At 36.8% G+C, this 19,600-nt stretch overlaps 1 protein-coding gene across 1 annotated transcript in view; it reads left to right on the top strand.

Moving 5' to 3' along the window:
- The window catches only part of PPP2R5C (protein phosphatase 2 regulatory subunit B'gamma), a 49,176-nt gene that overhangs the window by 7,376 nt on the left and 22,200 nt on the right, over positions 1-19,600 (top strand). The window contains exon 2 of the mRNA XM_017807563.1: positions 12,406-12,605. Coding sequence (XP_017663052.1) covers positions 12,406-12,605 — 200 coding nt within the window. The remainder of the gene's footprint in view (positions 1-12,405; positions 12,606-19,600) is intronic.

The raw sequence follows: 19,600 nt of genomic DNA, 5'->3' as shown, positions 1-19,600 counted from the left end.
TTCTTGTACAGTTTTGCTGGATTTTTTCAAAGGACATTCAGACATTGACTGATGGGCTTTTAATGTATCTACCCAAGAAGCTCATGGAGAGTGTTTTCAGTGCTTGACCAAGAGCAGATTTAAAGGAGATTGCTTAGTTATCTCTCTGTCCTGCTGTGTTTGACACAGGGATGTGCTTATTAACTCTCCACTTACCGTGCATAGCTTTGTGTCAGAGGATGTCTTTTACCTTGTTACTGCCTTTACTCTTTGTTCTCTGTCACTCTTTTTTGACTTTGTTGGGTTGCTTTTACCTTTGTGTAGACCCTTTGCCTGTATAGAGAGTGTAGGTAGAGGTTCTGCTGCTGGAAACAATGAGACTGTTAAGTGTTCATACTGCATGTAAAATATCTAAGTCAAAACTATAATATGTTTCTAGAGGGGACTTTTTGTTGAGCTGAAAATTCCATGAAATTATAGGAAGGTTGTCAGCTGGAATTTTTCCATTGCATTTACTGACTCATGGGGTAACTTGCATGCCCTTTCAAGGAAGCAGAATTGTACTGGCATAAATGCATGTGTCCTCCAATTTTTACTCATAATGTTTTGTGATTTTTGCTATGAAACAGATTTTAAGGTTAAAATTAAGCATCATCTGTTTCTGAGCAAAATTTTTATCTCCATTTTTGTTCAAAGCTTTTAATAATTAATTTAAACTTCTGTAAAATCAGCTAATTTGTGCCTTGTGCTGTCAAATACTGTTAGCTACTAAAACCACACTGTAAACCACTCAGATTGAGTGAGCACCAGAAATGTTTAATAGATTATTTACACCTTATGCAGACAAGGTGTTCATCTGGTAGAGGTGGCCTTTATGCTCTAACCTGTATGCCAGAGGTGAACACCTTGTACCAGTGAAAGCAGAGTCTTGTCAGCCTGAGGGGCTGGTGCTTGTCCTCTCCCTGCACCATTTTGTGGTTTTAAAGGCACATCTGCACATCTTTCAATCAATTCCACTTAATTCACGTACAAATCACATGGTACCATTTCTGCTATAGCTTGCAATTAAGTTCTGTTTTTCACATGCAGTTAAACTTAGAGGTGGGGTCTGACTCTGGGTTGTTATCAGTACTGGAAGTGACACCTTTGTGTCACGTTTTGTAATTTCTACTGGTAACGATCTGAATTTTATGAAGTAAATATTTCCTTCGTAAGGTACACAAAATAAAAATTATACATGAAATGTTAATTGTAAAACTGAATTAAAAAATTGTTCGTTTTGGACTTTTCTAGTTGTTTGCAGCAGTCTACTAATTTGAAACACTTTTTCTTTTTGAGAATTTTAGTGGAAGGCTTTTAATTTGCATTTTGGATTAAAGCTACCAGCTGTGTGGCTTCACATAGCCTCTAGAACCAGATTCTGCTATTGCTTTTATATTTAAAGTGAACACATAACTATGTCAGTGATGTTTCAAAAGTATCCTCCCTTCATTCAAGTCATATTGAAAAGAAAACTTGAACAAAATTATCAAAGCCTGGGAGGGGAAAGTTTTCTGTCCTTTGGGTATAAGTTTTATTTAAAAATTTTTCCAAACAAACTATAACTGTTCTAGTCATAACACTTTCCTTCTTTCTTTCCTTCTTTCTTTCTTTCTTCTAACTTATTCTCGGAATGTTTTTATACTTCTTGCTTGTTACATCCAATTTTCTATATAACGTGTCTTAAAACCCAAAAATTTATACACAGGGGTTCTTTGAGGACTGTCTGTTATTTGCATGCTATAAAAACTTCTGAGTTGTTCTTGTCCCTGTAGGAAATCAAGATTTTTTTTTGACCTTTGAATTGGAATAAATGCATTGTCTCAGAAGTAAAATTTTGACTGTATACTTCACTGCATAACTTTTCTCACTCCATATTGGAAACTCAATAATCATAAATGTAGCTTCAAGAATAAAGCACCCTAAAGCTTTTTTTTTTAAATGGAAGAAATTAAAACAAATTGCTTTCATTGCACGTCTAAATCTTCATTTAAAAAGCAACAATGTGAATAAAATAATGAATATTTTGGGAAATGTGCTGGGAGTGAGATGTCTAAACATGTCTAGGACTTTTGGACATGCAGTAGTGGATCAGTTTTGGATTCATAGTTAATACAGCCAAGCAACTTGTTTGTGCCCTGTAAATTTACAGGTTTGTTGGAGGGTCCAATTTAAATGTGTTACATACTGCAAGTCACTCTTTCTGCTGTGTGAGAGGGGTGGAAATTTGGTGGAAATTATTAGCAGAATGTCAGTTTTTCTGGCAGTTAAGGAATCTACTCTGTTAGGGACGCTGTTGGCAATAGGTACATTTTCTGTTCTTATTAGAATTCTCTTGTGAGACTGGAGATTAGTTTGACCAGAGACTGGAGACATTTGTTTGAAGGAAATGTGTGTGTTTTCAGACAAATATGATATGAAGAAAATAATGTTGGATTGTGCAGGAATGATTTTTGGATTGAATGGGAAATTATTATGCACTTAATTCCTGACAAAGAGAGCAGGTATATTGTATCTTTAATCTTCTTAAAATATGATTATGTTGAAAGCAGGTATTTTAGTACATTTTAAAATGGGCATGATTGGCTTTCTACTGTATTTGAATCAAAACTTTCCTTGCTGAAAAGTAACTTTATTTCCAAAGAGGGAATTGCTTGTCAGTGCTGTTAGCATTTGACATGGCCAGCCAGCATTGGCTGCTAAGCAAGTTACTGACCTCCTTCTAAATATATTTCTTTTTCTTCTTCCCAAAACATTGTCGCTGTTGTGCTTGACCATGTCTTTTACTTGTATCACCTGATACAGGGTACCTAAATTTCACAGGCATATGGGACTAAGGAAGAGTTGCTTATGCCAAAAAGTGTGGAAAACCATAAACCGAATTGGAAGATAGGTTTTTTCCAGGGAATACAAAAAAACCCAAACCCAAACAAAGGAAAACCAAGCAAACAAGAAAAAAAAACCACTAAGCCTCCCCAACAAACCTACCCCATCCCCCCAAAAAAAATCCAAAATACGCACAAAAAAACCCATACAGGGGATGTAACTTAGAATCTATTAAGTCCATTAAGAAATTGCTCTTAACAAAACCACAAAAGTCCTGGGGGTTTCTGGTGATACTTTTGCGTATCTTGTAATGACTGCTGGAATTTTTAATGTTGTTTGGTGACTTGGGGTGATTTTAAATGTTCATCAGCCATTCAGGACCTTAGTTTGCCCCTCAGCTCAGTGTGATCTGTTTGAGCTCCTCCTATGAACAGACGTTTCAAAAGGCCTATTCCCCGTCCTGTTTCTAATATTGAAAAGAGTGGAGAATTTAGAAAGGGGATTCAAGGTTGTCATCAAGGAAGGAATATGGAAGGTTTTGTTAATTTGAAAATCAACGTTAGAGTTAGAGAAGCAGGGAAGTGCTCATAACCCAAGCTCATAACTGCCCAGGGACCAGGCATTTGCTTTAGGTTGCATTGGGGTATGAAACACTTCATTTTGACTGTAGAGAACCAGCAGGGTGGCTTTTCTTCATGCTTTGTAATTTATTGTGTCATCTATTTCTAAGCCAACACATGACCCAGCTTGTAATATCTATTAGTGATTATTCTAAGTATCATCATTGAATTCACCTATTTTTTCATGGAGAAAGCAATCCCCAGGTTTAACATATGTACAGGGAGCGAGGAGAGGAGGGAGCAGGCTGATAGACTCTGGAGAGGGAACCAAGTTATTTTACATTTTGGCAGTTTGTTGTTCCTTGAATGATATTTACCGTGGATGTGTGACAGGTACCATTGATAAGTTATTCAAACTTGAGAGCAGTATCTGACTAGAATTAGGGGGTGGTGTGTGGAGTTTGGGTGTGTTTATAGCAGATGTTTAGGCTCGATTAGCTGATGCTTATTTCATCCAAGTGTCCAAAGTGGCAGAGTTTATTCAGCGGTTCATGTTTTTCTTCAGTTTACTTCATGTAAATCTTCTGAGTTGCACCATGCCCTTCAGTTATGCTACAGAACAAAATTCCAGTCTGGCCTCACCACTGTAGTGGTTCATTTTTTCAGAGAGATTGTTGCATATATTTTAAAACAATTTTAAAGTTTTCAAATGCAGTCGAAGATGTTGCATAACTGTGTTTTTACACTGTGAGAATGGATTGAAGTACACTCTAATGGCTAGGAAATGGAGGATTTTTCTCTCAGTATTTTGTGTTTAAAATGAGTTGTGCTGTCATATTAACTGTATGTATGCTAAAAAGCTCTACTGTGAATTCCTTATGGGTTTGGTTTCTCTTCCCTGTTAAGACACTTTTTTCTTCCATTGTCTATTTGATTATCCTCCCTGTCATTTTTCTCCCTAATTTTCAGGTGGAACTTCCATTTCATTAGCTCAAGCCCATTTCGGCTTGTTTCACATGTCATTTCCTGTATAAGCATTCCTGGTTTTCCTCTTTATGCTTTGAAGTATTTATACAGTTATCACTTTTACTCTTCACTTTCTATTTTTAAACATTTTAATATAGTCTAAAAATCCTTATTTGTCTTAAATATGATTACAAATATATTCTTAAGGGTCTTCTTTCATTTCTTATGGCTTCTCAGAAAATAGTTGACTTCTGATAAAGCTCTTTGTAAAGCAGGAACTTGGTGCAGCATGGTGTTGGTCCACTTTTGAAAAATCATTAGATAATTTGATGCACATATTATTCACTGTTGATCTACTTTTACCATCATTACACTTATGATGTACACCTGGAAAAAAGTAATTTCAGTGCCTCAGGTCGTTTAGTATGTAAAAATTATACCAAATAGTTTAAAATGACAGCAGGCTTTTTTCCTATTTCATTATCAGTCAGTCCTTAAAATCTCCCATCTTAAATCTTTGACAGTTAAATGTCATTACTTAGTTCCTCTATCCTCAAAACCACAGTGTAATCTTGGAGTTAGGAGATAGCTGCCACCAGCACTGGATTCCCCAAGGACTGGAGCTTTCAGAGGGGATTAGTATTGTAAAGCACCTGTTTTGAGCTCCACTCCAGGACTGACAAAACATGTGCTTCTCATTCCTTTCAGGCTCTCTTATTCCCTGGGTTTCTTGAAGTGGTGTCTTTTTTTTTTTCAGTTGCTGTTTAATTAGTCTGATAATGGCTCATTTGATTCTAACAGCCCTTGCCTTTTGGGTTGTTTTCCATTACATGGAAAAAACATTACTTTAGAATTCTCATAATCCAATGAAAAGCCGCTCTTTTGAATGAAAATTTATCCAACAGATTTCTTTATGTGGAAACCAGCAATGTTAAATGCTGTGTACCTTAATGAATTCCATGTTGCTCTTGCCTCCCCCCTCCCCACTTCTGTATCATACAATCATATCATGGAATGGGTTGGGTTGGAAGGAACTTTAAATATTATCCAGTTCCAAACCTCCTGCCATGAGTGGGGACACTTTCCACTAGATCAGGTTCCTCAAAGCCCCATCCAACCTGGCCTTGAACATTTCCAGGGATGGGTATTCACAAGTTCTCTGGGCAACCAGTTTCAGTGCCTCACCACCCTCACAATAAAGAATTTCTTCCTAATATCTGATCTAAACCTGACCTCTGTCAGTTTAAGGCCCTTACCCTTGTCTTATCCCTACATGCTCTTGTAAGAAGTTCCTCTCCAGCTCTCTTGTAGCACATTTAGGTACTGGAAGATGCTATAAGGTCTCCCCAGGTTCTTGTTTTATCCAGAACAACCCCTGCTCTCTCATCCTGTCTTCATAGATAAGATGTTCCAGCCCTCTAAGCATCTTCATCACCCTTCTCTGGGCTCACTCCAGCAGGTCCACATCCTTCCTGTGTTCGAGACCCCAGATTTGGACACATGATAAGGATTAGTTTTTAAACCTTATTTTTTATCAGTATTTAGGGAAGTAGTTATCATATTTTGGGTGTCAGTCTTTCAGGTGTGTTACCAATTATGAAGCAGCAGCAGTTAGGAACAGTGCAATTTTTCCAAATGCAGGGAAATGAAAAGCAGAGAGGTTTTTTTCAGTTACAAATTTCTGTAGAAATTTCTGTTTCTGAAGAACAGCCAAAAGGTATTTCTGGCAGCAGCAGCTCAGTTCCCTGAATGCAAAGGCAAGGACATTAGCCTGTGATTGCAGCTGGTTCTCATTCTCTCTCCTGAATGCCTGGATCGTCTTGGGGCTGCACAAAAGCAGCTGATGCAGATGAGGGTCACACTTTGGAAGTTTCAGTTGGATGACCGAGTACTTGACTTGAGATGGGGAACTTCCCTCCTGCATCCACCTACCCTTCTAAATGGCCTTGAACAAAAGAGCTTTACTATGATAATAGCTGGTTGGAATAGTGAGTGTTTTCTTGTAAACCTTATGGAAGCTCTAAGTACTTGTAAAATATTTTTAATTACTGGTCAGGAGTTGTTTGGGAATCATGAGCTTGTTGTAGATCAGAATGAGTCTGTCTAATCTTCAGTGTCTTGTTTCCAATGGGAAATGTGCTGAGTGTTTAAAAAAAAAAAAAAGGCATTGAGAGCTACTCTGTAGGAATGTTAACAGGTATCATACATGGTAATTGGAGAAGGACCTTAAACTTGCAGCTCAATTCTTCCAGAGTAAACCTGCATTCTTTAATGATACTTTACTTCACTAACATGTGCATCCCTTTATCTTCAATAGTGAGCTAAAGAGTGGAAGTCTGTTCCTCTTCTGTGCCACTAAAATTGTTTGTATGTGGTGCTCTCTTGAGACTAATACAGGGACTCTTTTTCCATGAGTGTTCCTGTGGCTTTGGTTGCTGTGGCCATTTCTCTTGTTTTAAGCATTTCTTTTGGCAAAGGAATGTTTCTGCAGTGTCAATAATGTTCCAAATAAAAGAATATAAACAGCAGTATGTTCTATGTATTCACTAGCCCGATGTATCCCTACAACATCTTGCCTGCATTGATTTATCTGCAGCCAAACTCCCACTGCTAGGGTAGCTAGTTATAGTATAAAATGTATTGTATATAATTATAGTACTTTCTTGTATTCCTTGAGTTTATTTTTATGTGCTGCTAGAAGTAATAGCTTTAATTAAACTTATCCGTCCGTGAATTAGAAGTTTTCTTTCACGTGCCACCCACTTATTTCCAATATCACATATTAAGGTAGAATACTGTTAACTGGGAGAGTGTCATCTCCAACTAGTATTAATTATTGTCATCGAGATTTCAGTAAAATCAGTGAAAACTGTAAAGACTTTGTCAAATAATAGAAATGCAGTGAAAATTATTCCAGAACAGTATTCCATGCTTTGAATCAGAATGGTAATTAAACCATTTCTAAATAAAGTAAATATTTTAAATGATATTTTTATCAAATGTTAGACCAGCTTTTGTAGTATTTTTCTAGTTTTTTTCTGAATTTTCTCATTTTTAAGGACTTGAGCACTAATTCTGGAAAAAGTGCTAATTCTGGTAAATCTGTGTTTTGACAGATAATATTGTTTTTTCTGTACTTCTTAGTTCCTCTGCCTTCATGTCTGGCAATTTCCACTTCTCTTACCCAAGATACTGAGCTCTGTTCTGTGAAAAAATGCTGCCGTGGTACTGTCAGCTGAAATGTCTTAAGAGAACATTGCAAGATATTGGATTCCCCTTGTTGACGTACAACTATACAGTGCAAATTACAAAGCTTCACTAAAGCTTTAATGCTGGGTTTTTTGCCAATGAACGTGAAATTTGAAATGCACTAATACTTTTGACCAGCAGAAGGGACCTGTTACCAATATATTTAGAGATACATTCTGAGTAGCTCCACAGTAGATAATTAAAGGTTGTTTTTCCGTTATCATTAAAAATGTTAGTCCTTCATTAGGTTTGCAGACATGTTTCATAAGGTGTATTGTCTGCTTGCAAGTAAGAGTCATCTTACATGCTCGGACTCTTGCTCTACACCAGTGTCTTAAGGAAGCAGTTACTTTCAGCATATGATTTTTAGTTAGTCTCTTCTTCTATGACCTTGTTTTTGCACATGCTCCTTCTCCTTTTTGTGGCAGTTTGTGTATTCTTTGACTTAAACTTCTGTGTGTGTTTCTGTGTTAAAAAATCTAACTGCCCGCTCAAAATGAGAGGAGCTTTATTTACTCTGTGTGCCCATAATCTGATTGGTAGCTGTGGGCATTTGATAGTTTTAAAGAAAAAAAAGAGCTCATTTTCTTTCAAGGAAATGGGAACCTGTCAGCCAAGCAAAACTGGTGCCTCTGCCAAGCCTTTATGTGTGAGCAAAAAAGTATTCACTCAACTGAGATGAATTTTCTCTTCTATGTGTATTTTCTGTAAATTATCAACCATGTCTCTTGTTTTCTGCTTTCAAAATGGTATAACATAGTGAGTTTCAATGACCACAACTTGTGAGTTTTGATAGAAATTATATCAACTGTTCTTTGTGTGAGGAATGACCTAAAACTTGAAATTTCTAGCTTTATTTCAGTTCCAATCTGTACTAGAAAACAGCTGTTTTGTGTGACATCTCTGGTTCACCTGCTTGTCCTGCTTTGCATTTTGACCTCCATCCAGCAACTGTTAAGTTGCACTGTTATCATAGAAAAATGGCCTTCAATGAAAAAGGTGGAGAGATCAATCACCAGTGCCCAGTGACGTCACAATTACAACACAAAACTAAAAATTTAATTTTTATTTGAAGGAACATAAAAAATGTTATTCAGAGAACAGTAAGTCTCTACAGTCCTACAATGCACAAATATTCATGTGTCATAGAATACTAAACATATGTTCAGGCACTTAAAGCCTGAACTTTGGTCTCTTCTCGTTTATTTTTACTTTTCCTACTTTTCTTAAACCAGGCATAATTTGTTTTAATATGAAGACGGGGAAAATGATTTGTTAGAATATTAGCAATGCTTTAGTTCTTTAGCTAAGCTGTACATTACAGGAAAATGGTCCCTTCTCAGGGGGCTGTAGTTTGCTGGTAACTTCTGGGTGCAAAATGATGCCACATCCTGTCTGAGAAGCAAGTGAGGATGAGGACAGTTCCCTGGGTGAAGTCTGTTTGCAGTGAGGTCATTCACCTTTCACTCGCAGTAGGAATGGCTGAAGGCACACCTGAAGCTTCCAAGGAATCTACTTCCATTCAAAGTTAAGTGTTTAAATTAAAGCTTTTCCAGCCAATCATTTGTGTTCTGCTAAGGCAGTCGGTAGCTGAGTACCTGATCTTTCCCTGACTGTTTCAAACAGCAGTATGGACTGAAAGTGCTGCCTTTCAGAGTGAGACACTGGTCTAGTTAGTCTGTTATAAAAGCACAACTGGCATCAATGATACAGTGGAAAGTAACTTATTTTATACTCATCAGTATATAGACATGTTCATGGCAAGACCATAGTCTAAGATGATGTAGAAAATTTTAAACTGAATAGCTATTTCTGTATCAATACTGTGTTAAAACAGAAGGGGTAGAACTTGCATCTCTGTAGATTGTGCAACCTGAAAAAAATCTCTGAAAAACCCAAACAAGACAAAAACTGATCCCTCAGTCCAGAGACGTATCTTGCTGTTGTAGTACCTCTCTTCTTTCGGTACTTTTTCCAGTGTACATTTCTATCTTAGAAAAAGGACAGTAGGATAAAAGCTTAGGCATAAAATATGCCATAATAATATTTGTGTAGATCTGTGTTAGGAATTGCTGGACATTTAGTCCAAGTGTGAGACTGACCTCTCTTGTGATTCTGAAGAGCTATATTTCTGTTCCAGTAGAAGACCAGAAATGGTCCTCATTTGAAGTGTGAGTAGTGATAAGGGATAAGTGTTTGGAGTGAATAAAAAGTCTTAAGATTATTCTCGTGCTACTGTTTAGAAACAAGTGCTGTGAACATTATGTAAATAGTGGCTAGCAATTGGAGGGGAAGTGGAATATATGGGGATTTGATTTGATTTGATTGGGGGTGTGTTTGATTTGCTTGGGTTTGTTATTTTTTTTTTAAAACATTGCTCAGTGAATAGCTCGAAATGTCAGTTTTAGTGTAATTTTAAGGAGTAGCTTCTGCATAACTGTGGCCTTCCCATAGTCATTGGGGAATGGAGCACCAGAGTTGCACAAGTATGGAATTTTTTTACCTGATGACATTCTCTTCAAATATGTCAGTTAACTTAAGCAATTGGAAGTGAGGGGGTTTCGCTTAATTGAAATGGAAGGTGATTTGGAAATCACAATGCAATTAACTGAAAGAACATAACCAGGTAGTCCCTGGCACGTGGCTGAGGATAAATGGCTTGTCAGGGTGTCCCAGAGTTGCTCTGCAGTTGTGCATACATGTTCTACACAAAAATTGTGGTCTACTCAACTCAGCTTCTTAACCACCTCCTGTTTTCTGTCATGCTGCAATCATCCTTTCAAACCTGAAAAGTGAGGATGATCCTGGTTTCATGGCAAGTACTCCAGGCAAGCAGCAGAAGAGATGTGAGGTCTGGACACTTGAAAGCTGTGTGTGAACACTCTTAGAGGAGGAGGATGTATCTCACCCATGTAAACAAAACACAGTTCCTTAGAAATAGGTGAGGTTTTCACTCTGTATGAAGATCTCTCGAATGGAATAATGAGAGTGACTGAGATATAACGACTTCAGAATAAATGGCAAGGGAGGTCTCTTGCCTTGTTGAGGGTGTTTCTTGACCCTTGTGGCTGTCAGTCTTGAACTTTCACGATTAGTGGTAATTACATCTTTAATGCTTCCTCTCCTTTAAGGTTAGTGTACTGTAAATCACTGTAATTGTATGTCCATTACTTGTATAATTATAGTCTGTATTTAGGCTTTGGGTTTTGTGGAGTATACATTCATAGCACAGGTATCCCTATGTGTAACTGTTGTTACGCTTCAGGTTGAACCACTTTCCATTTTACAGTTAATTGGGAAAAGTTTACCACTCCAACCACTTTGCATGTCTGAGACTTTTTACATTCAGGTCATGAATTTGGCTGGCTTTCAGTATGCAAACTGCTTGATTAAATACTTTTTGTTGTTGTTTTCTCAGGAGAAATTATTCATTACTATAGTTTTTAATCCAAATAAACAAAAGCATGTGTATTCAGATACAATATTCGTGTGTCTTTGTTCACAACACTAGGTAGGAATTCTGGTTTATTTGTCAGAAAATTTTTGCTCTGTTTAGGGACATCTGTCATCTAGCACTTCCTTTCTACTTCTTGATGTCTGCACTGTCCAGGTGTCTTGCTGACACTGAAGTCTGTAGCTGATTGTGGTTTCTTTCATGTATGCTACATTTTTATTCTCTATGTTCTCCTGGGCTATTACTATAAGGTTTTTTTTTTACTGGAATTAATCTTCAGAGTAATTCAGTGTGTGTAACTTAAAAAAAAAAAAAAGCCAGCTGTTTTAAACCAAATACATCCTCAAGGTTTATTAAAACAAAAATACTTCTGAAAGCAACTCCTCTTGGGGAGAGAGGAACTGTTCCAGATTTTGTTATCATAAGGAGAAGTTTGTCAGGCACTTAAAAGGAGAGCAACTCATATTTAACTAAACAACTGGACTGCAGATATGTTGCACATCGAGTTTATTAGATTGTACATACATGTGTTAGATCGTGTGTGCTTGTATTCAGTAATACCACTTGAAATACTTGATGGTAGCTCTTGCTGCTTGTGTAAGAAAATTTTAGCATTTTATGATACTCTAAGGAAAAAGAAAAGTCATCAACTGGAAGAAATGGGAGTAAAGTGCGGAACTATTTACAAAGTCAATCCAGTCCTACTCTTTTGTAATGTGCCATTACTGTCTTAGCAGTTCATATCTAACAATAAAAAAGTCGTTATGCTGAAACATAAAATGTTCTATGGTGTAAATTTATGCAGACTTTCTGTGTTGTGTTCACATTTCATGTCTTAGTGCTGTAGTCAAGTGGCCATGGTAACTGGACACAAATTTTTGCTGCTGTCAAAATGTGGTACTGCTTTTTTTACCACTGGCCGGTTATTCCAGTATTTCCTAAATATTGAAAATTTAGGTTCTGATCCTGAAAGTATTTCCTGTGTATAATCTTTAATTTCACATGCATCAGTCATTTTAACAGCTCATGGGATTACTTAAGCAAAAAACAAAGCACATGCAGGCATTTTTTTCAAGTGTGTATTTTTAACATGCAGTATCTATTTCTGGCAAGGGCAAGTATGCATCACTGTTGCAATTTTGTTAAATCATCCTGTCACGTACAGTGTGTTTCACTGGGGATCGTGGTCTGGACCATTATATTCCTGAAAGTTGTGCAAAGATTTAGAAGGTTTGCTTGTATTCTTAAACACTGCTTTTCAGGAAGTAAAAATGGAGAGTCGAGTGAAATCCACTACAATGTAATTTATAACCAATTATTTTTACTTTTCAGATGTTCCTCCTGCGGATCAAGAAAAGCTCTTTATCCAGAAGTTACGACAATGTTGTGTACTTTTTGACTTTGTTTCTGATCCACTAAGTGACCTAAAGTGGAAGGAAGTAAAACGAGCAGCTTTAAGTGAAATGGTAGAATATATCACACACAATCGCAATGTGATTACAGAACCTATTTACCCTGAAGTAGTACATATGGTAAGTGATTTAACAATGAGGACTTCTTATTTTATAATGCAAGGTTGTTTCTTCAGCTGCATCAGTTTATCTCAAGAAATTTTATTGAAATCTTCATAAAAGATCAACTGTGTTTGCACATCTGCAAAATAAAAACAGGGCTTTGACATCCCATTGCCAGTGTTGATTCCTGTCTTTGCAAGATAGAAATTGGACACATGTATGAAGCAAAATTAGTTTATGGTTTAAGTTTACAAAAATTAAATCTTGTATTTTAAAAAGAAGATATTGCTTTTCATCCCCACAAATCTGTTTTAAAATAGATGTTAATGAAAATGGAGAGGGAAGTTAAATGTATCTAGCTATTAAAAAAATGTAGATTGTAAAACTGGATATTTGAAAAAATTATAAGATTAGGAATAAGATCACCTTGACACTTAATCTTATGTAATCCTATTTGGAGATTGATTTTTTTTTTTTTCTGTGTTCAGAGATGAAAATGAGTCAGACTTTATTAAATACACGGCAGATGAGGGTTCTGCTGGAACAAGCTGTGTGAACCATTCAGACCTGCATTGTTTCTGCCTTCTCACTATCCAAATCCTAGCCAGCTAGACCTAGTTTATTTTTCTATCACGTGAAAGTCCACCCCAGAGGTGGCCATGAAACTACAGCAGAGTCTTTCAGCTCTTGTTGTGCTGATGAGACACCAGTTGCCTGCAGTAGCAGTTGGATTGAGGTCTTGTAGCTGTTGTCTGCAGTACCCTGAGAACAGAAAGTATCTTTTGAAATTCCTGACTAATAAGCCTACAAGAAACTCTTTGCCCTGTGTAACATATTGTTTTTTCCTGAGAATTTAGAGCTTAGGATGACTTTTCAGGGGTTGAGAAAACAGTGCGCCTCTAACATAAATATGAACTTAAACAAATTTAGGTGTCCTCCTGCAAATTAGAGACTTTGAAGCTTCTTCAAAGACTCCAAGGACTTATAGCATGAAAGATCTTGCTTATTCTTAAGATTGTTATCTAAATCAGCCATAAGTGTTTGCTGATACAGAAATTACTTTCATGAGAACTTCAGAAATGAGGCTTATGCATAACTCTGGATGCCAGCACCCAAAGCATTGAGGATGGTTAATGAGGACATGTGGGATCATGGCTTTTCCCATGTTTTCATAGCTTATTTATATCTAGGTTTTTTTATAATTGATTGCTTTTTTTGGAATACTTGACACTGATGAAAGGAGAGATATGAAAGAGAATAAGCTTGCTGAGACTTCATTTGGGTAAAATGGAGTTCATGATGAGTTCTTGAATACTGATGGCAGACATTAGTGTTTGCTCTGAGCAGGAAGTCTTAATGCAGGCACAAGGGATGAAATACAGGCAGTTATCTTCCATCAGACAGTTATGGCCAGAGTATATTTGGCTGAGGACAATACATACTTTCTTTGCTTACAGATGCAACTAGTGGTAGTAAGTCTGCACTTTGGTCAGTTTAATAAATGTTGCAGCAGAATTTGGCTGCTACCTGAATTGCCAGGGTTTGGCTGGTAGCACACAGCTTCTGTTCTTTCAGTGAATTTAAAATGCTTTCTATGTGCAAGATTCTAAAGGGTGTGGGGGTGTGCTCACATGGGACTTACACAGTACTGTGAGAGACACTGTCAGTAAAGGCATCTGGACTGGTATTTTCAGACTGGTTAAATTCAGATAGGTGTTTTTTGTTTGTTCATCTGATGCAGCAACTGTATTCTTCCTGCAGTAATATTATCATTACCTTCCTTTCAGGCATGTATGTGTAGACTGAGGTGTACATTTGCTAAGTTCTGGCCATACATTTGGATTGACAGTGTGGATTTTAAGGAAAAATAAACCTAATTTCCTTGTGTGCTTGAAGACTTTTCCAAGAGACATTGAAAAGTTATGTGCTGCTACTACCACTGAATTATGTTAAGAAGGAATAGCATTTTTGGTAAAATCATGAGTGATTAAGAAATACTCAGAACTGAGAATGGTTCTCAGTTTGGAAAGTTTGTGGACTTGGTAGTTGGCATAGAAATTGGAACTTCACTGTGCCATTCTGCCAGTCTTCACAATTTGGAGGTTACTTGTTTGTGTCTGTATGTATGTTTACATTCTCTCTCTATATATATGTGTGTGTCTAAGTTCTGTTTGGTTTTGTTAACATATTATGTAGGCCAATCACTTAGGGCAATGAATTTCACAAGTTACCTCTTTAATAGTAATACTTGTATAATAATATGTTTCCTTTCCCAAAGCTTTAAATGTTCTTTCTTTCTTACAAGAGGTCTTGTCTTTATAATCTGATTCTCTTTTATTCTTTATAATTCCTAGTCCTGGTGTCACGTCCTTTCACCCACCAGTAAAATCTTGTCTTTAAGTTATATATTCATTTACTGGCTTAGCTAATAATTTAATATTAAGCCTAAGTCTCCTTTACAAAAGTTATGGGAAATTGATTTCTAAAATGGATTTAATGTTACTCTCCAGAATGGATTCAAGAGTGTTTTCCTTTCTTCCTCAAAGAGCCAGCTGACATGTCCTTTTCAAGTTCTTTTTATATTTCTAAGCGAAGATGTGATGAGAAAGGAAATGTTTTCATTAACTGTTTGTATAACAAGTTCCATTTCTCAGGTATAATATAAGTACTTCTTCTCAAAACTAAGACATGTAGGCAAATGTCTGGTTTTTTGATGAAAAGCATCCATTAAAAGTTCTTATTTGAAAAAGAAGGTATGTTTTTTTTTTTTAAGTTGGCTTTTGAAGAAAACAGGGCTTTATGAGAAAATTCTGTTGTGTACTAGCTTGTCAGAAGCACAGGATATTAGGATATTAGTTTTGTAGAACTTTGTGACAGTTGGTAACTGTGTAGAATACAGACTCAAATTAATGCTGGTTTCCACCTCAGGGCAGGATGGGCAGTATCTGGATCGTTTTAAGAGGGACTGTGAAAGTGAACATCAATACTAATTATTCACTTCCCCATCTAACCAGCCAGAAGGTATTGAGGAGAGCTGGGAGGAGGCTGGGGCAGTACTGAACGTGCAGGTGTTCAGGGTTTTAGTGTTCTGAGAAAGAAGTAGATCAACAGTGTATAAATATGACTTACTTCTAGGCTCCCATAATAATTTCCTTAGTAATGATGAAGATGAGATACTTCTGGATGTTAACATTTTTGTGAAGCACATATACTAATACTACATTTTTAATATGATATTACATGTAGGAACAGATCTAATTTTATTCAGCAACTGAATTGGTTTTCACTGCAACTTTTCATGCATTATTAAAACTACCTGCTCAGTTATACCCATGGGAAGTTGATTTATTTCTTTTTTGAGAGGGGTTGCAGGTGTGGTGTTTTGTGTCTCTTACTGTTATCTTTGGTCTAGAATAACAGCTGTTGCTGAGAATAGAGGTGTGCTACTTATTGCTCTATTTAGCTGTTAGGTTGGCTTCAGTCACCTGAGTACAGAAGGCACAGACTTTCAGTTTATACAGCTCTTCATTCCGAGCTGCTCACATCAGGCTGCTCAGCAGAAAGCGGGAGAAAATGTGTAATGATGTGTCTGATGCTTACTTGCTTGAAAATATTCTCTAGTATTTTATGAAATGGGCCACCAGAAAAATAGGGTGCTTGACTACCATTACAGCAAATATCTCTAAAGTGGTAAAAATGCAGGTTGTTTGCTTTTCCTTTTTTTTTTTTTTCTTCTCCCATCCTCCTAAGTTATGTCCTTTGAAGTCAAGTGTTGTCAGTGCTAACAGCACAGAGAGACTTTTGGCTCACTAGGCCAGTTTTCATAAAGGCTCAAGCTTCATAAATTTGGAGGGGGGGGAGGGAACTTGTGGGATTTTGTGGGTGGGAGGGGAACTGGGGAGGGGAATGTTTTTAAGTTATGCTATGTTTATTTATACTTCTCTGGGAAATTGGCCTTAGAGGAAATTGGGCTTTGCAGCTTGTCTTGTCTGTTTGTCAAAAGACTGAGAAGTCAAAAAAAGGTTAACCATTTGACCGAAAGGTAAAGGAGTCACTGATATTAATTCATTGTTAATTTTCCTAAATTTCGGTGGCTTAGTAGACAAGAGAGTTTCCGGATTTTGCCTTTACTGAGAGATTTTGCAGCTTGATTTGAGCAGTTTTATATTCTGTTGGTCTAGGATATAAAACATCAAATCAGACTTCATTGGTTCCACTGCTCATGGAAAAAAATACTCTGTGGGTTTTAAATATTTTCATTTGCTATTCTCACAACTAAAATGTACAAAACTTTGTTGCTAACACCTTACACGTCCCAGATTTTCTGCTTTATAGTGAGAGCCTGGGACTTTCTTATCTAAAAAATTGCAGTTATTCTACCATTTACTTTACAACACTTGCAAGTTTTATGTATTGAGTCTAGATTTCCTGGGTTTGTTTTCCTGGAAGACCACTGATGATTGTAGATCTTCACTGTATTTGTGGTTGGTTGCTTGATGTCCATGCTTTTTAAAAGGGGAACATGAAGATGTATCAGCTTTACTTTTAGTTCTCTGAAATAGTAATTACTCTGATATGTCAGCCTTTGCGTGAATCAAACCTACATCTCAGTTGCTGGAATGAAGGAATATTATGAAGAAAAATAGAGCATCAGGATGACTTTTCCTTCATGGGAATATAATGTACACCTTGCAGATTTAGCTGATGCAGTTTGATACTGCCTCCCACTGTCTGCTCTGCCATCTGTCAGATGTGAGATGGCAGGACAACACCTGCTCCTTGGCCCTGCCAGTTAATAGGTAATTCACAGCTTTATTTTAAACTGGAAATGGAGGTGTTAATGAGAAGAAGTCAGAATGTGAAGAGGGAAATACGGCATTCTGTTGCTTTTCCCAGAATCCCACCAAAGATGCATGGAATGCATTCTTCTGCAAAGAAGCATCTTTAAACTGAGACAGCTTAATCCTTCAGAGCTTACTAATAATCTTCAAATGATCAGCATGAAAGCTTTGATGCTATTTAAAAAAAAAAAAAAAAGCAAACAGCCAACCAAGAAAAAAAACCCACCACCAAAAACCTCAATAAAAATGTGGTTATTATCTGTGATAGAATTTGGACACTCATAAAGACTGAAATTGTAGCATAAAGAATAGGTTTTAAATGTGATGTTGGAGTAGACCTTGCATTCTGAATAGCCACATTATAAGTAAACGCAAATTTGTGTGGTTTATGGTTTTTTTCCTTAAATTGAGCTGTACTGGTTGAAAGCATATGAACCTTTCAACTGATGCAAAATAATGTTTTATTTGCTTCATCCTCAAATAAGGCATTCAGTTCTGTGCAAGTGCCAATGGAGGGATCTTTTATTTTCTTTCTAGCTGGTCCTGGAGATGCCCTGTACTGGCATGTTTGCTGAACCAAATACTGATTTTCTTGCAAAGGCTCTATAAATGTTTCTGCTGCTCCTGGTGATGTAGTCTTCTGCAAAGAATTTTCATTTTCTTGACAAATCAGCTTTTCTGCCCTGTTGTCTCTTACTTTGCCAGACTTGAGAGTCTTAGAGTACATTTCCACTCTAAATGCTTGCAAAAAGACACCTCCAATATGTTACAGCAATAGAATATCAATAACAATGTGTAGGTTAACTCTTCCTAGTACTTGCAGTGTATATTTAAGATGGAACCTATATATACACCTTATGCTGAAGGTCCATGCAGCCAGCTGCAGCTGATTTGATAAATCAGTTTTGTGCAGGATAGAGCTCTCTATTTGGTGTAGTCACCATTCTCATTGTGAGTGTTTACCAAAATTTATTTTTAAATATTGAAGTATTTTCATAAGCACAAAATGATCTGTGTATTTGAAAACAGAATTTACTTCAGTGTTGTAAGAAGAAATAGACTTGAAGAGAATTTCTTTATGAAACCTAATATGCTCAGTTGTTGCAAAGGGTCAGGACAGCCCACCCCTGTGGATTTATTTTGGCAGGCTTCTCCGTCTTGGGCAGTGTGTTCTAGCTGCTGAGAGACTGAGGCATTAGTTTTAAAGAATCACTTTGAAGCAGAGGCTGTTTGAGACCATATACTAATTTGAATTGATCTTTTTTTTTTTTTTCTGTTCCATACAAAAGTAAGTTTAGACTACTCAGTACTGGATGGGTGATGAGTAAGCAGCAAAATAGAACAAGGAAGTCTCTGTTGGGCACACTTGCATTGCTAAATAGGTGACGTTTTTCTAGTCACTCAGCAATTTGGTTGTGTCATACCAATGACTGTGCCTTACTGAACACTCTGGATTGCAACTGGAATTGAGGAATTCATTTCTTTTCAGTACTGACAGCCTATACAGATAAAGGCTTTCTCGGGATTTCTTACTGCAGTGCGTAGAAAGCCAACACTTGCTCAGTAACCCCCAACTTGCACACACAGTAAAGTTTTAATTAAGTCCTCAGGGTGTGAGAACAATCGTTTGCAACACTAGCAAGTTGTTCCATTCTTATCCACAGTGAAGCCAGCTGGTTTTGCTAGCTGTCCTTCCAGGTGAAAATATAGAATATTGCAGACCTTTTAAAACCGTTGCACCATTCTAGGCAAGGTTACTCTTGAGAATGCTTGTTACATTTATTCCTAAAAATGATGTAATTTTTTTTTGTTCGGACAACAAATGCTTTTTACTTTGCATTTGTGTTTATATGCATTGTGTGGATTGATACAAATGTGATTATTTGTGATTATGTATTTTTATCTAAAAACAAAAAATCAAGCTGCATGCATTTAGTGATGGGGTGATTGGTCCTGTCAAAAACAGGACCTGTTAAAAAAGTTTTCATTCCATGTGACAGGGAATGGGTTTTTTTTTTCTTTATTAGAGACTTGGAACTCTCCTCATGTTTAAGGGTTTTGTGAAGGGTACTGCTTTGGTTCATCCATAGTACAAATGTACATCTAGACAAGCACTGGGAAAACACAAAAATATGTGTGTGTATCAACAGCTTGAAAAGCAATTCATGTTTA

This window comes from Lepidothrix coronata, unplaced genomic scaffold (genome assembly GCF_001604755.1).
Source record: "Lepidothrix coronata isolate B3197 unplaced genomic scaffold, Lepidothrix_coronata-1.0 Scaffold19, whole genome shotgun sequence".
Lineage (NCBI taxonomy): Eukaryota > Metazoa > Chordata > Aves > Passeriformes > Pipridae > Lepidothrix > Lepidothrix coronata.
The sequence above is the reverse complement of the archived record's forward strand: the minus strand, read 5'-3'. Positions and strand labels throughout refer to the sequence as shown.